Here is an 18,836-nt window from a genome sequence, read left to right on the forward strand (position 1 = left end):
GTGGTTAGAATGTTTTCTGATCATTTGTGCCAATACTTTGAAATAACGTTCATTGTTACCCAAAGAGAAAAAGAAAACGCTATTTACGCACTTTCGAAAAACAGAGATGCTACTTGGGAGAAATATTTGCCAAAGACATTCATAGGCGGAACCCTACCACCCCCAGCCCCTCCCTCTTTTTTTCTCAAATACTGTTAAATGAACATTGAAAGTCGGGGGACAATGAAGTGTGCACCCTCTTTTCTCAGTAGTGTGCACCCCCTTTCTCAAAAAGTTATATCCACCCCTGACATGTTTAGTGAAACATGTTGGCTAAAATCTAATTTAATCAAGAACAGGACATTCCATCCAGTGAAGCACTGGTTTAATCCATGATGGTGGATGCAAAATACGATCACCTGCACCACAAATCATGTACCGCAAATCCGCTAATGCAAACTCAGTTTGATTGTTTAAGCCCTAATTCGTCTACCCATCGATCATCATCATCATCATCATCATCATCATCATCATCATCATCATCTACCTCCGGTCTCAGGTCATGAATTGCCCGTTACATAATACAGATAAACGTTTTATGGGACAACGTATTATTAATCAATAAATTTTTCTAAGGGGATGTGTGCCAGGACATCACGGTAAACGTTTGGAAATCCACCCAGTAACCCAAGTTGAATGTTCTGTTTGTTCTACTTGTAGGAGGCTACGGCGACAAAGAATGTGTTCGCCTTTTGCCAGCCATCTCCAACCTTGGACTCCAACCCGCTATGTTCGTACCACTCCACATCGAAGTCCGTTCGCCAGTCTCTGCAGCCCCGCCCCGAGCACACCCTGTATCTCAGAAACCTTCGTCTCAGCCTGGTTGCCACCACGTAATGCTGGCCAACAGCGCCCCAGAACCTTGACATCCGGGAATCAACCACAACCGGAAGCGTGTCTCTACTGGTCAAATACTTGATTGCGTGGTTTCGGGCATCTTCGGGATCCCTCGGGAAGTAGTTCAGAAGCAGACCGTATAACTTCTTGTCTGACTGGTGGGTTATAACGACGGTGGAAGCATTCTCCATCAAATGATGAAACACTGGCTGGATGTTGACCATCATTGTGTCTGGCATTACACCAACGTCGCCCATACAAATTACGTTCAGCTGACGTTTCAGTGATTCAAGATACTTCTCAAAAGAAGCGTTATTTTTCTTTGGAGCTTTACATTTCTTATCGCCATGGAAACCAAAGGGTCCGCACCTGAAGAGGCCTTGAGCAGCAGTACCAAATTCACATGGTCTCGCTGAAGAACGGCGGTCGTAGTAACCAAGAACCATGGCCCATGCTACTGTTCCGTCGCCCACCTGGCATTGCTTGTACTGTCTGCTGATTGTAGCGTTCAGTGTAGGCTGCCAGTAATCTGGGAACTCCTCCTCTAATGGAACAGTATAGACATGCATCGGCTGATCAGCAGCGCGGGTTAAGGAAACGTCCAACCGGAAGTTGCGTACAGCAACTGATCCGTCAGAGAGGTACACCTCAATCTGAAACCTCACTGGAATAAGCGTAATGCCGAATCGCACCGGAACGTATCGAAGGCCGTTATCGCCTGTTTTTATTTTTTCGGGATCGATTAAGGTCAAATCCGAACGTGAACATAATTTTGTTAGGATGCATGCATTCTGCTGAAGGTCTGAGATTTGTTTTGCTTCAGATTTTGGCACCAGGACAAAGGGATCAAAGGTAGCAGTTTCGTTGAAGAAGCGAATGCGAACAGAGGTGGCGTTTCCAACAGCAACTGCCTGCTCTCGGGCGATCATGACATGTTCTTCGTAAACCTGAAAAGTGAAACAAATGCTATATATTTGAGTCATGATTCGGTGTTGGTCGAAACACAATCTAGGTTACAACAGGACTGAAAAAAAATCATAAATTAAGACGTTTACCAAGTCAGCGAAAATGAGGGATTTGATGTTTGTTCTAAGGGCTTCCCAATTTCACTGAAGATAAAGATGGTCAAGAGTAAAAAAAGCATGGGAATATCATGTAAATGTAAGTAGAAGAAAAAGAAACAGGTCGGAGAGAATGAATGAATACTGTGTATGCATGTGAAGCGATCCCTCATTAAGTGATAGCCCAACGTGTAACAGTAGCTAATGTGTCACCGGCGTCAATATCCAATTTGTTTTACACATTACTTCACAGACCTAAAATGTATATTCTTTCAAAGCCCCATTAGATCACTGACCTGTTGTGCTTCCTGATCTGCGCGAACTACGCTGAGTGTCCTCCACTCGGGACTGGCCCGGATGTCTCTCCGTTTTTTGTCCCACTCCTCCGCTAAATAGCGCTGTCCATCGGAAATCGCCCTGTACTCTCTAGCCAACTGTTTGTCATGCAGCCCACTCTATTATTAAGGCAATTACACATTGATTAATTGGTTGCTGTTTTGGTTTTGGTTAGGTTTGGTGTGATTTCATGTTTTACGCCACACCCAGCAATGTTCCAGCTAAATGGCGGCAGTCTGCAAACAATCGCGTCTAGTGATCAACAGCATGCGCATCGATCTACGCAACTGGGATGTCACGTGTGTGAACTAACCTCAGCACGCCTGACCACCCAACCCCGTTTGTCGCCACTTACGACAAGCATGGGTTGCTGAAGACCAATTATAATCCGGATCTTCACGGATGTTTTAGACCCACTCAGCCATAGGTCAAGTGATGTACACATCCCCTTGGTGAGATCTGTGAAATATTGGGCGTCGTTGAATTCACTTTCTTCTTATACTTACCGGGTTGCCCAGCAGTTCGTCCATGGTAGAGGCAGCTATAGAGCCAAGGCTGTCTTCACACAGGAGCTCGGCGTCAATCGTGAACACATAGTACCTGGCACATGATGACCCCCGTCTCTCTGCCCGGCTTGACAGCACGGCCACCGGGGAGGGGAGATAACCCTGTTGCAGCAGCCTTCAACAGTGAAGTACAGCGTGTTGGGAAACAAACACATAACATGGATGCGCCACTCATACTTCATGTTATGAACGACACTGATTACACAGGTTGTTTATTAGTGTGTTAACAAGATGTTCGGAAACCTACAATAGCGGGTTTGAATCACAGGTTCAACGCTCCATCGGGGAGTTTATATTGTCTAAGCTTAATACATGTACGTGTGATTTTGTTTTCTCCTTGTATGTGTGTGTACGCGCGCACGCGTGCGTGCGTGTGGATTTACAAACTGACCTGATCATTATCGTTTATGACAATAATGACTGGATGAATATATGACATGTTGTTCATCGCATATATGCACTTTGTTTAAATGACAATAATATGATAATATGATCGGTATTTACATGTTAAGTGTGCTGGCATAGTGACATCGTATCTCCTCACTAATACAAATTTCCAGTGTTGTAGACCAAAGTCAATTCCGTGGTACAAAACACAAGACGAAATACCATTCTTTCTTCACATTTATGTTACTTGGTGATTCTTCAACGTCATTCAGTGACGATCGCAAAGACCATTATGTTGGGTAACTACCTGTAGTCACCGGTTGCCTCCCCTGATGACAGGATGACGTAGCCCTCATTATTGAACTCTATGAGCCAATAGGCGACGTAATCTGCAGCCATATCTTTGCGGTAAAGAGGTGTCTTGCTTCCTGGAGATCGAACAAGTATGATGTCACACTAACGCAGTGCTCCAGCAAAAGGTAAAAACCTTCAGAACTTTTATAAACTATTTTTTCGACTCTCGGAGACATTTTAACTCAGAGGACGTGTTGCGAAGATTGTCGCGATTGGTACACGTTTTTATATACGTAATGGGGCCTCAGCCCAACGAGTATTTGGGAAACTGATGTACGATCACCTTCAGTATCGGTTAAAAGTGTCGAACCCCACTGAAGACACTTGCGTTTTCTACACATTATGCATTTCTCACCTACATGAATTTCCGAACCCATTAGTTGCCTTCCACTGTTTCCCGTAAATGCTGTCCTGTATGTCAAGTTTCCGGATACGTGAGGTTCGGATAAACAGGGTTCCACTACATCTTCAGACTTTGTCTTATAATTAGGAGAAATGAATCATTGACTAACCACATAGTATATCCTTACTACTACCTTTGAAACATGGAACTATTCGTGACCACAACTTCTTGTTGACATCGATTTCAATAAACCGACCCTTAGAACAACCATCCAGTCAATTACGACAATGAGCGAGAGACACTTTGTGTTAAGCTAGTGATGTGACAGATGGATAGAGGTGACGACATATCTATGCTGACCAATGAGTCCAGGGGATGAATGTAGCTTATCAATTAATAACTGGAACAACAGAGGTGAAAAATATAATAACCAGATGCTATAATACCAACTTACCTAGACTCTTTATTCCTAAATCATCCTGCAGTTTCACCAGCATATCTTCCACCTCCCAAGATACCTCGGGGACGTTGTCTCCGCGACCAGGATATGTGCTCAGCAACAGCAACAGACACAGCGACAGTCCTGTTCTACCCGTCATCATTAGTGATATGCAGCACTCCCTGCAAAGCTGACCATGTAACATTTCCCCCTGTTTTGTAACAAACCACTGGTGACAAGTCAAGTATACCTAACAACGATGTTAAGTTTGTTGTAAACTTTCCGACTGGCAGGATGTTTTTTAACAACTCCAAACCGGCATCAATTTGGCAGTACAAACATTGCTAAACATTGGGTAACCTGGTTATCTCCTTTTGCATCATTGTGTCTTTTGCAGTTTGATAAAATAGTTGACAACTGGAAAAAGTAAATCGGCGAGGACATTGCAAGACAACGTTGCTACGAGTGTGGTAACTATGGTAAAGTAAAGATCGTGAAGTCAACGCTAAATATTCTTAAGTAACAAGATTCTTCACAGCTCCCTCTATCTAACGACACTGAGATGTAATATCGGCCTAGATTTTCGAATCTCGCTTAGTACTAAGATAGTCCTAATTTAACGTTAATGTATGGCACTTACGACTATCTTAGCGCAAGAGAGCTTCGAAAACATATGCGCGTAATTCTTACGTCATCACTGACACATCTTGTACAAATCTGAATCCACCTGATATAAAACAATATATGTTCATACAAGGATACACTTTGCTATAGTTGATAACCTTTACACCTAACGAGTGATTAAGTCATAGGAAGAAATTTTGGTGTGTGCTGCCTTTTGTCATTGTGTCTATGCTGATTTCAGCAATATTTCAGCAGCATCACCGCATGGGACACCAGAAATGGACTTCACACATTGTAAACATGTAGGGTATCGAACCAGGGTTGACGAGCGAACGAGCCTATCCGATCGCCCCTTGTGTAGAACTTTGATAGGTAGAATAGGGTTTAGCCAATAACAATCACACTAGTTGAATGATGGACATTTAGGCGTGATTGTTTAAATAGAAATAAGAAATTATAGTTTACACTACGTCTACCTGAGTGTATGAGTAGTCATTTGAGGGGAGAGCTCCAAAGAGTAAGTGGAGGAAACTTTTCAAAAGCCCTTATCCACCACTTCGACCTGTTTTGTCATCTCCCATCATATACTGGACAAAAATAGTTGGGGATATATGCAAATTTTGAAATAATGAATAATGATCTATCCATTCACTGACACAATGATAAAATTTCAGTCATGAAAATACCAATATCCGTATAATATTTTGTCAAGTTTATATTGTGCGTTTGACTCAAAAGCGGACCGATGAATTGCATTCTAACTCAAAATCTAATAAATGCTGGTCATAAACAAAACATCAGACCATCTGTGTTTGTTGTTCAAAAACAAACAAGATCGCTCCCCCCGAAACAAATCAGGAACTGTATCAGTGTGTTGATGATAGTTTATTAAATAACTTTTTTATTTTTGAGGACGGAAATTCTTTTACAAATAACTTTCACAAATGGTCTATTTTGATTATCAGAATTTCATTCGGTATTACATGTTTATTAAGTTATAGAGTTAGATTGTAAGTCACCAGTCCGCTTTTGAGCCAAATGTACTACAGCCGGGGCTTGACTCACGTGTTGACACAACACATATACAGTGGCACGGTTTGCATGTTTAACAGATGGGTTGATACCGCATGTTCCTAGTGTCCGTCAACATAACTGTTACAATCCCCTTAGTCAGATAATACAGCGCAGCAGATAACGCAACAGGCACCGTTTCCACGTCGCATCCACTCTTACCCTATATGTTCCGCTCCTTGTCTTTTAACTCATTTCTTAAATATACTTGGCATTGTGTACTCTGCACTCGCAGCAAACTGCTTTTTAAATTGGCACAACGATGTATTGTTGTGTTATTTAACTAACTGGATGACTTGTACACAGGCACATGTGAGATGACACATGCATATATCCCAGATGTGATATGATTAAAGTAGAGGTTGTGGTACTTGTGCTTTCCAAATTCAAGACTCAGTGATGATCCGGGTTAGAACTGGTCTTCAGGGACTCATGCTTGTGGTATGACTTACCAAACGGGATCTTATGGTCAGTGGTCGGGTTTGCTGACCAACAGTCATGCTGTTGATCACATGAGTGTCTGGTCCAGACTGACTGATTACAAATACCAAGTTGCCAGTATATTGCTGAGTGCAGTGTTAAACAAACCAAACCCTCCTTCAGCTGACCAGTCCAGTGAGGAAATTTGAAACTTAAATATTTCACACAGCTGCTTTTGCAAATTACATAACACTGAACAGCTGGTTTATTACCAAAGCAGGGTTGCCATACAGACCTAGCTTTCTTAAGGACTCTGTTCACAGGTTCTTTAGCCATAATGCCTGTGTGATGTATCCAGTATATTTTAGCTGCATCATATTTGTCCTCACTGCATGAATGCTTTGACTTCCAGTAAAATGAAGGTTACATTTCTTCTGGCATGGGGCAAGTTCTATACAACTAGAGGTTTCACAAATGCACATGTAGTCATGTTAACCTGTTCTATTTAAAACCTGACAAAAAGCCTGTGTTGCATTCACCTACTGTTCACTAAGCAATTTTACTAATGTATGTTTTAAACTGAAAATGAGCCAAGTAAGATAGAGATTCCAGGAAAATCTGTTGAACTTTCAAAATGTAAAAAAGGTGGGGGTGGGTGGAAAGATTAAAATGTGCAAGTACAGGAGATAAGACCAGTTATGCATATCCTGTATGACTCTGACATAACTTAGTGGTTATAGACTGAGCATGTTCAGACAAACATTAAAGTTCAGGTTTTGTAAATAAGTACTCAAGCTTTTTCATGATAAGTGCATATACAATGAGCTAGTGATCCAGGGTTAAGCACTTTCCATCGTATCCTTCATCCCTTTAACAATGGGCCCAAGCCCAAATACTGCAGGTCTAATTTTTACTATTTAATGCAACACAACAGCATGATTTGGGGTCATGACTGGGGACAGCATATTAATTCACTCTACATTCCATCAAATCTTGTCACTCTCATCCTTAAACCCAGAAATATGGAGGAGAAATACCAATGGTTGCTGATAATTTCCTCAAAGAAAAAGAAATGTAATATTAGGGTTAATCTTTTTTATTTTATTTGGTTTTATACAAGTTTTCCTTGCACATCTAGTACACCTTCTGTTCCTGTTTCTGGACAGCGACCCGTGTGTGATGTTTGGACAGGTAGTCGGTGTACTCTTGGTACGGGCTCTTTGTGAACACGGTCTCCTTCCACAGATCAGGTGTCAGATATGCATATGTCTTGGAGATAGCCTGGTAGGTGGCCTTGGCTGCACAAAGAAGAGAGATGTGGAGTTGTATTCTTGGATGCCTTGCACATGACATTTATGAAAACACATCATGTACCCTAGTTAAACTTCCCCTCAAGCACATCCTGCTATTTTTGTGCAACCCTGGGATGTTACTTTCCACATATATTTATTTTCTCTGATGCTTTTGTATTTTTTCTTACTGCTATTGTTCTTCACACATGAAATATTTAACCATTTTGAGAGTCATACTTAAAAGCCTTCTCAGTTTCATACTTTCTAGTTATAAAATTTTAACATAAAAATATTTCCCCATAAGGCCAGACCAATTTTATTTCTTGTTTTACAGATATGTCCTCTGAAAACCTAAAGGCAGGCAGAAAAATGTATAAAAATAAAATTTTCAATCAAAGTAACATTCCTTCTAAATACTCAAAGTATTTTACTTTTGGCAATTTATGAAGTGATAACAACCTAAAAAGTATTTTCTTGAGTTTACATTCTTAGCCAATGAAAACATTAGGATTTAATTTTTTTCAGTGGGGAAACTTAATTATTGCTTCAAACTTAATTTACTTGCATCATGGCACACAGTGTGACATACACCAATACATCTTCACTTAGTTCAAAATCTAGGCAGCGACAAATACTGTACATAAAGTTTAAGTACAGGCTGAGGCATGAACATGGCTAGGACACAGAGTTATCCCCCTTTGACCAGATAACAAAAACGTTAAATTTTTGTTGTGATGCAAGAGGCAATTCTAGTTTAATACATACCAAAGTTTCCAAGTGTAGCAGTGGCACCGACAGCTGAGGTGTAGCAGTCCTCAATTCCAGCCATATGCAACAGCTTCTTGGGTACAGGAGCACTAACAATGCCAGTACCCCTGGGGGCAGGGATAAGACGTACTCGGCTGCTACCACACTTGCCGTACACCTTGAAAATGAACAAAGAAAGATAAACTTCCATAAATAGCTGACATGACATTCTGCTGACATATATCTTGATTATGTTTTGAAATTGAAAATGCTCTGAAAATTTCTGCTGAATGGAACAACAACAGAAAATATTAGAGTGTGTTTCACATCTGCATATCTACTAACCTTGCAAGGGACAGTGTGTGGTTTTCCGATCTTGTTACCCCAGTATCCTCGTCGGACGGGAATGACTGACAGTTTGGCCAGAATGATGGCACCACGAATAGCAGTGGCAACTTCCTTGGAGCACTTCACTCCCAAACCAATGTGGCCATTGAAGTCACCAACAGCAACAAAGGCCTGTAAACATCAAGTAGATACTGTACACATTTAACATGGCTTGAATTCATTAAAAACAGAGCAAGTTGGAAATGTGCTCCCAAAATAAAACATATCGCAGTGTTTATGCCAATATCCCTAGATATAGTCAAATCTTGTTAATCCGGCAATCGACTTCATCCTACACTTTCGTTGGTAAATTGAATAACGTAATTTAGTCTCGTTTACTTGGTCCGACATCCTCATTCATCTGACAATTTGCTTTGCAACGGACGAGGTCAGATTAATGAGATTCCACATTCACTCTCTCAGTTAGCCCCTTGACAAATGTCTCTGCCAATAGCAAAGCTAAGAAACTTCTTGACAACTTGAATAAATGGGCCATTCGTCATACACAACTGAAAAAATGTTACTCTTTTGGGTCAAATATCAGGGATGGAAAAAATTCTTGAATTGCTGATGTAAACTGCCACCATATAGCAGTAACATTGCTGGGTGCATCAAAGAGCAATTTGTTCAAACCAGCCTTCGATATGATTACATTTCTCCATGTTTAAAAGCAATTCTGGTTTGCATCGTATTAATTTTGTGGGAGGATAGAGCTTTTCCTTAAGTTTGTTCACTTAAAAGTGATGTTTCAAGGGCACTACAAGTGAGGTGGGTCATCACCTATACATCTGTCAAAATATGGCCAATTTTATTGTGTATGTCATCAACAAAGCCGGTGTCTGATTAATCATGATGACCTCACTTCAAACTGCCCGGAGGTTGAGAAGATATTTGTTCACACCAACCTTGAATCTGGTTCTCTGTCCAGCCCTGGTCTGTTTCTGGACAGGCATAATTTTCAGAACTTCGTCCTTCAGGGTTCCAGGTGGCAGGAAATAGTCAATGATTTCGAACTCCTGCAAGATAAGTTCACATATTACAATACTGAAACATGATTACATTACCATTTTCGATAACTAATTCTACGTGAAGTGCAACAACTTATCAATTTGGATAGCATTGTAATTCATTAACTGTTATATGGGAAAGAGTTCCTTCTGTTCCCTCATATTCCTTCTTCTGCAGACTAACAGACATAACACCATTAGACTTTATTTTGAGGCTTTTACTGGTTTCTATGAGTCCTTTAGTAATGGTTGTGTTAGGTTTTGTTAATAATTGTAGCATATATCAATGTATAAACGTTATTTGGGATGGGGCAACAGGAGGAACTCTCATCTTTATATCTGACAAATATTCATCTCAACGTTATTTAACTTTATCCTTGAGATGTCAGCTTCATACAAGATTTCTGGTGTTTATTACTTGAATGAGACCCTCAGGCACCTGGTCCTGTTTCACATACAACTGCCTTGCTCAACAAATTCTAACTCGGACATCCATGTGAAACATTTCAAAACAGACCTATTGTGTAAACGTTTTTGTAGGCGTTCTTGTCAAAATTACTTAGTTGTCTTTATCATGCTCCTAAGAAAATGCCAATTATACCTGAAAAAAAGATTGGAATATTATAACCCATTCACAACAACTGTATTTGCAATATTTACTTTGATTGGCAGAGAGAACAGGTAGATCTCCTCCAGACTCTTGATCTTGACATCTTTCACCAGACGACCCAGTTTAGTCACGGGGATCCAGTCCTTCTCTTCCTTGGCTCCACGACCACGTCCTCTTCCTCTGCCGCGACCACGTCCGCGTCCGCGGCCTCTGCCGCCGAACCCACCACGAAATCCTCCTCTACCACCGGCTGGGGCTGCGTCCGCCATTGCTGGAAATTTCAGGTGTAAATTTTACGACACGATATCGGACATATATTCTAAGTGTTCGAAGAAATAATGAGTTATGTGCCATGATTGTTGGTTTTACTTCGTATATACTAAGCATTAGCGGCTGAATATGTCATGATTGTATGTAAATTGACACGATAGAAAGGAGGCAACGATAACACACGTCCTATCACTTACGTGATTAATTTCTGAAAGGTCGACTTCCGGGTCATATGGTTTCAGGGCACATAACTCGAGCATTTTTGTCTGATGAAGACCACGATGAAATACTAAAACGTTCTCACGTGTCCACTTGTGAAAATGCTGAAACTTACGGTTTGTGATAAATACTTAGATGCCATATAGTTATGGCTTATTATATTTTGTTTAGCGAAGTGCGCGTACCTATTTTTGTGTCCTGTCACGAAATAATCATTTTGTTTCATGACCACGAACTGGAGAAATGCATCGCCAAAACGCACTAGACGAAATATGCCGAACTCTTCCGGAACAACTGATCGTTCATCCGAGGAAACACAGATCGGTATTACATTTCTCAATGTTGTGACGCCTCGCATTTCCGGTTTACATTAATTTTGTGGGAGGGTAGTTTTTCTTGGAGTACTTCGTTCATACTCATAAAGGTGTTGTTTCAAGGACGCTGAATGTGAGTTGGGTCCACACCAAATCGAAAGATCCATACATCTGGCAAAACATGGCCATTTTTAGTGTGTATGTCATCAACAAAGCGGGGAGTCTGATCTATCATTATGACCACACTTCAAACCGCCCAGAGGTTGAGAAGACATTCAGTTTTCCCCTCGAACTGAAACTTAAAATATTTGACGAACGAGTTGTCGTGGCTTTTGGCGAACGAGATGGCATCAAAGTTGGACACACGGTTTTATCTGTCAACGGAATTCCAGCGGATGGACGCTGCTTAAAAGATGGAAGAGACATCATTGAAGTATTAAATGACGAGAAGAAATATCCCATCAACATTAAGTTTGGACGACCAAAGCTGACATCAAATCAGCGTATAATGCTCGCCAGTATGTTTCATTCCTTGTTCGCATTCGGAACACAACTTTCCCCTGAACCAAGATCCTCAGGAATTGAAGTTTTAGAGACAGACACGTTTAAACTTCATTGCCATCAAACGATGACTGGCATCAAATTTGTTGTGCTCACAGATCCGAGGCAGACAGCAGTGGAAATGCTGCTAAAGAAGCTGTATGAGATTTATGCTGACTTTGCTTTGAAGAACCCATTTTATTCATTGGACATGCCTATCCGATGTGAACTGTTTGATGACAATCTCAAAGGCGCACTTGAACAAGCTGAGCGCCTTGGAATCAGTAACATATGATTCATCATGGTACCAGATATTACTGAACAATTGATTTGTTATTTATGAATGACATGTCTGTGTTATATTTGCACTGAATATACTGGCTCCGTGGTACAGTTTTGTTAACTTAAGCTATGTAAACTTTCACTTAAAATATAAAGATTGACGTTTTGTTAGTGTTGTATGTTAAGTTTATGATATAAAAACCAAATATCTACCTCTGTGCCTGATAAATTTATTACCTCCCTTTGCTGGCACTGCATTCCCGCAGTAGTCAATCAGCGAAGTTTGCCAGTGTCAGTTACAGTCAAGCTTGCCAGTGTCAACAAAGATAGTGGTCGCAGCTGCAAAGGTTTGTTTGCAGTGCGACACAGCTTTTGGGGAAATCTTAGGTCCTAAACTTCAGAAAAAATATATGCAAGAGCTCCTGCCTCTTTCTGAGTTCCTCTGTATGATTTGTGTTGCCAAGTTTTATTGGTTAGATGTAAAAAAGCAAAAGTGGATTGTGACTGGTATGCTCAGCTTCCCAGCATAGACTTTTGATTGCATAAGTCGTAGTCGTAGATGCATCCAGGGTATAGTGGAGATTTATCGGAACATATTCCCTGGAGATATCAAGGATAGAAATATTTGATCAAGTAATATTAAATCACATGTGCCCAGATGAAAAGTAGACAGATGACATTAATTTTAATGTTAAATTCCTACTATTCTGAAGGCTGGGGACTAATATTTTGTTATTCGTGATTATTTAATGAATATTTCAGCTCTATGTTGGCTGTTTCTAAACAAAAACATCAGGATGAGACATTTACAAGACAAACACTGATTATAAACTGAATCAGGCTAACCACCTAAGTGAAATTTTTATTCAGGTAGAGTGGGAGAATGTTGTTTTAGTTGATGAATAACTACTTCCACTGATAATTCAGTCAATTCTAGGGGCTTGTCTCGTCAGGAAATATGATAATTAAGACAATTTGTTAATAGAGAAATTTAACTATTAACACAAAATTATTTATTATGTCATTGTGGTGTTGGTTGTAAACTCTTTTGTGAGTTTGCCAGGGCCACTGAAATACTTACTCATTTTATGTGAAGAACTGATCACAGATAAGGACCACTAGTCAAAATGGACAATGAAGTCAAAATAACATAAAAGTAAACAGTATGCTTTCTTGTCTGGAGTATAATGTTACGTTAAGTTCATCACAATTTTGAGTAACATGGGAGTGAATGAGTTTAGTTTTACATCACACTCAGCAATATTCCAGCATGTCAGTGGTCTGTAAATAATGAGTCTGGACTAGACAATCCAGTGACCAACAACATGACCATTGATCTGCGCATTTGGGAACTGATGATGATGATGTGTCAGCCAAGTCAGCGAGCCTGACCACCCAGTCCCATTAATCGCCTCTTACGACAAGCATGGTCACTCTTTATGGCAAGCATGGGTTGCTGAAGGCCTATTCTGCCCCCGGAGATACATGTATATGTATATAGAAAACTTATTGAACCAATTAAGAAATTGAAAACTGGTAAATCCCCTGGTGAAGATGGAATTCCTCCAGAATTTTCCAAGATTGGACAGTGGATATTAATTGCTTTCCTCAAGCCACTATTTAATTTAATACTAGATTCACAGATTCCTGGAACTCTAACCATTCCTCTAATCAAGTCAGGATGTGCAACTGACCCACACAACTATCAGGATATATCACTCCTAAACATCTCAGGGGAAAAATTTACACCAAAACTGGATAAACACCTCCACTTGTGGATTGATTTGCATGACATTTTTCAGAAGAACAAGCTGAGTTCAGGCCAGGATATGCTATCCAAGACAAAATATTTACCCTCCAGACTCAATATTCCAAATATCTCAAAGCCTAAGGGGCGATTCTTCTGTACCTTTACAGATTTTAGAAAGGCTGCTGATTATGTTGATAGAGGCAAACTTCAATAATGTTACTCAAGTCAGGTTGCCATGGTAAACTATACAAACGTCTTTAAGATATATATTCATCTGTAACATCCTGTGTAAAGCTTGGTAATTGTAAAACTGATATGTTCTCAACAAGTTCTGGAGAACGTCAAGGCTGCATTTTAAAGGTTTTTAAGGTTGTATTACTTATGGTTTGAGTGTTAATATTGAGAAAATAATATTATTGTGTTCAGAAATGGAGGTGTATTTAAAGGGGATGCCATGGTATTATGGCAATACAAGGCTGAAATGTGTTATGTATTATAAATATCTGGGTATCATAGTCTCATGCAGACTAAATTGGTCAGCAGCCTGTAAAAGTTTATCTGCTCAAGCATCAAGGGCTGTGCTATTTCTTTCAGTACTGCTTGTGCCATCCTTGACTTTAAGATTTTGCCGATTCTTTTGTATGGGTCTGAAATTCAGAAAATTAAATATTTCCACCGTATTGAAAAAGCTCATGCATCATATTTTAAAAGCTTCCTGAATTTGGGAAAGTATGCTTCAAATATGCCAGTATTAGGGGAAATTGTTCGCAGCAATATATTTGTTCTCACTAGAGAAAATAAAATTTTGGCTTAAATTATTAAAAATGAATGCATACAGGTACCAAAGGCAAAGCTATGTTTTCCTAAAGTTACAAGATGGTAATGGTAAGCCTATTACCTTTTTCAACTGAATTTTCTCATGTGTGGATTTCTTCAGAATTTGGAAATGAGTGTAACTTTTTATATATTTTTAAGCAACATCTTCAGGACATTTTCCTCCATAAATGGTCTATGTCAAAACTTATTCAAGTTTTTTAGAACACAATTCTTCACATGAATGTTTGCTAGGACCGGAGTATTATATTATGAATCTACAAGATAAATCGTTAATTTGGGCGTTATGTAAAGTTAGAATTGGTTTTTACACAAATCCAACAGAACTCTCAGTGATAATAACAAATCCACTTGTAAAAATTGTAATACAGGCAATGTCGAAAGTGAATTTCATGTGATATTTGTGTGTACCAAGTATTCAGATTTACTAAGCAAGTATCCGTACCAACCCCGGTAAGAGATAAACAAATATTTTCCAGTCTATTAAATTGTAAGAATATTAATCTATTGTAATTTATTTAAAACATGCTTTTAAGGCAAGATATGTTATCACCACTAGATGCATTTATATGCATCAAGTGTATTTGTACTGTAGACATTCAGACAGGGAATTACTGAATAAAATGAATCTGAAGGGGATCTGAAACTGTTCATATATCCACAGAGGCTTGTAATGCCACAAAAACCAAAACCCTCACCCTCAAAACAACCCCTAAAGTGGAATCAGGGTATATAATTTGTTTTGTGTTAAGGTATAAACCTTAATGCCAGTATTTTTGCATTAGAAGAACCCAGTGCATGTAAAGCCAGTTAGGGGTATATTCGGATTTGTCTTGATTGAAGTCTGTCATACAGCTAAGGGTTGGTGTTCAGAATACTAATCACTGGTTTGTCTGATCCAGATTAGATAATGACCAGTGACTGCCTTCATGCTTTGAAAAAATAAACTGCACAATAAATATAAAACACCAGATTGTTGAAAGTGAAGTAGGTACAGACATACAGGGCTCCAGGAGGACAGGGCATTGCATAAAATGCTGTCACTGGATCAACACCAGCAGACATTGTAAACAACTGACTGTCATATCATAGTGGTTTGTAATTTCAGGAAGTACTTGATGTAATTGCGTATTTAACAGCTGTGTCCTGAACAATTGGTGTTGTTCCGCACAGAGGCCTCTATCACTTTCAAACGGCGTTAGTAAGACTTATAGGTGTATAGACCCTTGAATGGTCTATACATATATGTGTCTTTGTAACACCTTCCTAAGCGATACAAGCCGGGCGTTGTCACGTAAATGGACCTTGACCATTTTGTGTATACTAATACTATAAACAGCAAAAGAAACACAAGTTTTGAAAAAATATAATCTAAAAGACAGAATTGCGTTTCCGTTGCTGTTCAGTATATGATATCGCAAGAACTTGAATCATCGCTTGACTTTTGAACAGGTTCGAGAGGTGTGTTTAAATATTCAATTTGGATCAGTATCCAGTTTCACAGGGATCAGCACACTACCCGTACTTTAACGCAGAGAGGTCTTGTAAAGCTAAATTTGCTATCAATCTATATCTTATGCTGTACTTCAGGGCTACATAAAATGATCCAGCGATCCTGTTAGGGGCGGTCTACCTTGATGGCAGGTTTTAGCGTTGAGTCCCTGTGCTTGAACGTTGCTTTGTTGAACGGGCCCAGATTACTGCCCGAGGGCCTGTATCACAGAATACCATGCCTGTGCTTGGTCCGGCCTCCACCTCGTTTTGCCCTGTTTTCGCTGAACAGGTCTTAATACATCATTCACTCAGAAAAAAAACAGGATCCGTGAAGAATAAATATGCTTATGTCAAATTTTCTCCTGAAACTTAATTTCGTTGGATTAAACGTCATGTCTTTCCTGGAGGAGGGGGTATGTTGTCCCTTTGACCGATATAAAACTTTAATTATAGGGTGTTTATCGGTGAACCGAAACTCACTCTGTAAATAGTTATTTGAGCCATGGAGTAAATGTTAATGAGTCGAGCTGGTATTTATACAGGTTGGCGATTTGATTGTTAATAATAAGTAGTGAAATGTCAACTGAAGCAAAATCTCATTTCACTATATATACTGTTAAGCGCCACCCAGTATATTTTGCAAATGTATAGGTTGGCTCATAGGAAATCTTTTAGAAGGGCTATCCTAATTTGGTTTTAGTACTTTTAGTTTAAATAACAAAACCACAATGAAAATTATCTTTTACTTTCAACAGGATGCGTGCGCTTTTGAAAAATATTCATTTTGTTTCCCTTAAAAAGGCTACCTTCTTTTGAAAAGTGAAAATCAAAATGACTGCTGTATGGTCACACGATTATCACTTTTAACAAGTGAAGCCTAAATTTAATAGTGTTGTACAAGCACAACAGGAATAGTTATTTTGATTTTAAAAGCAGTGTAATCATAATCGCAAATACAAATGATTATGATATCCCTAAAGCAGTTAAGGGATGAACCTTCTCCAAATATGGATTCGTCTTCCCAGTCAGTTCAGCCTAACATTTCCACCGCTTCACATCTCAGTTTAGAAACGGTCTAGCGCTTGAACTTATTATTCTCGGTATACAAAGTTTGTGCTAGTCAGAAACGGGGCATGCATTAAAGCAAATCCACTCATACGCCTTTCTATTTGATATTAATCTTAATAATACAAATAATGCGTTTTTTCATTAGTATTTGACAGTGTCGGCTGTTTGTGGCATGTATAAGAAATACCTCCTGTTTGGCGAGAACTGAGTGTGAAATAACAGTGACCGGCTGTTTAAACATTATTTAACGAAATTGCATTGATCGATGTTCATGCTGTCGATCAGTGGATTATCTGGTCCAGATTCGATTATTTACAGATTGGGGTCGTATGGCTTGGACAACAAAACAACTAACAAACCAATATTACTTAACATTCCAAAATATTCTACTCGATTTTTGAAAGGGGATTACTTTATATCTCCATGATAAAGATGGTCCTTGACGGGCGTTTGGTTGTTAATGGTATCAGAGTTCAACAGTATAAAACCGGTTTGGAATAGTATAAAGAGCACACGTGCATGCAGGTTGTGGTGCCTGCAGTAATCTTGAAACCGAATGACACTGTCACTGCGAAAGTGGACTCGTGAAGGTGCAGAGTAGAATAGGCCTTCAGCACCCCATGCCTGCCATAAAAGGCGACTATGCTTGTCGTAAGAGGCGACTAATGGGATCGGGTGGTCAGGGTTGCTGACATGGTTGACGCGTCGTCGGTTCCCAACTGCGCAGACCGATGATCATGCTGTTGATCACTGGGTTGTCTGGTCAAGGCTCGATTATTAACAGACCACCGCCATAAAGCTCGAAGTATAGCAATATCCATATATAGTGCGGCGAAACACTAAACTCACACATACCCTCACTGCGGAAGTGTGATAGAAAGGTAATTATTTCAGCGATATATGTCTGTCATAACCCAGCAGGTAGTAAACAATAGTCTGGGCCATGTACACCAATGACTGAAGTGATGAGCATCGATCCAGGCATTTGGCTCACGGTGACTGGCAATCGTCACAGATCTAGAACACCCAATCCACATAACAGCCTCTACCAGAGCTCCAGATAATTTTTCAGGCCATTGGGCATTTACTCCCATGTCTGTTTGTGTATGAGTAATTGCATTTTGAGGACTAGTAACTAGTAACTAGTAACTAGTAGTTTGTATACTCCCATTAGTTAAAAGAAATGAGAGCTTTTATACAGTTTCCTATCCTTATTGGGTACTTAACTCTTCTAAGTATATAAATATACATGCATCTCAATAGACTGAAAGTTTGTAGCAATTGTCATTTTGCGAAACATTTGGCAGCCATTTCTAAATACTCAGCATGGAAGTCATGTGACTAGTAGAGTACACCCCGGAGAGTGGCTACGGCTATAACAATATACCAGTATGTATATACAGGCATCGCCTACCATTAGGTAATGCTGTTGTTTGGGTGCCACAACGAATTATAGGCAAGCCAATTTAGTTACATGAGTAAAGTACGCAAGGTATTATAGCCCTGGGTTTTAGGTGATTCTTATGTGTATGTTGTACTCCCAGT

General features: G+C 39.7%; 3 protein-coding genes across 3 annotated transcripts; 1 reads left to right on the forward strand and 2 right to left on the reverse strand.

The window, feature by feature from the left end:
- Positions 1 to 341: 341 nt before the first annotated feature.
- On the reverse strand, positions 342 to 4,554 carry LOC137284925 (uncharacterized). The gene is made up of 5 exons (XM_067816975.1): positions 4,378 to 4,554; positions 3,534 to 3,654; positions 2,780 to 2,954; positions 2,234 to 2,392; positions 342 to 1,823 (listed from the first exon to the last, which is right to left on the reverse strand). Exons 1-5 carry the CDS (start codon positions 4,523 to 4,525, stop codon positions 690 to 692), a joined length of 1,737 nt encoding a protein of 578 aa, XP_067673076.1. The 5' UTR covers positions 4,526 to 4,554; the 3' UTR covers positions 342 to 689.
- Positions 4,555 to 7,557: 3,003 nt separating this feature from the next.
- On the reverse strand, positions 7,558 to 10,864 carry LOC137284610 (small ribosomal subunit protein uS5). Its single transcript, XM_067816491.1, has 5 exons — positions 10,571 to 10,864; positions 9,809 to 9,919; positions 8,862 to 9,035; positions 8,535 to 8,694; positions 7,558 to 7,775 (listed from the first exon to the last, which is right to left on the reverse strand). Exons 1-5 carry the CDS (start codon positions 10,787 to 10,789, stop codon positions 7,612 to 7,614), a joined length of 828 nt encoding a protein of 275 aa, XP_067672592.1. The 5' UTR covers positions 10,790 to 10,864; the 3' UTR covers positions 7,558 to 7,611.
- Positions 10,865 to 11,340: 476 nt separating this feature from the next.
- On the forward strand, positions 11,341 to 12,306 carry LOC137284611 (trafficking protein particle complex subunit 4-like). Its single transcript, XM_067816492.1, has one exon. The coding sequence runs from the start codon at positions 11,505 to 11,507 to the stop codon at positions 12,156 to 12,158; it is 654 nt and encodes a 217-aa protein (XP_067672593.1). The 5' UTR covers positions 11,341 to 11,504; the 3' UTR covers positions 12,159 to 12,306.
- The last annotated feature ends 6,530 nt before the right edge of the window (positions 12,307 to 18,836 follow it).

This window comes from Haliotis asinina, chromosome 5, assembly GCF_037392515.1.
Source record: "Haliotis asinina isolate JCU_RB_2024 chromosome 5, JCU_Hal_asi_v2, whole genome shotgun sequence".
NCBI classification, from domain to species: Eukaryota; Metazoa; Mollusca; class Gastropoda; order Lepetellida; family Haliotidae; genus Haliotis; species Haliotis asinina.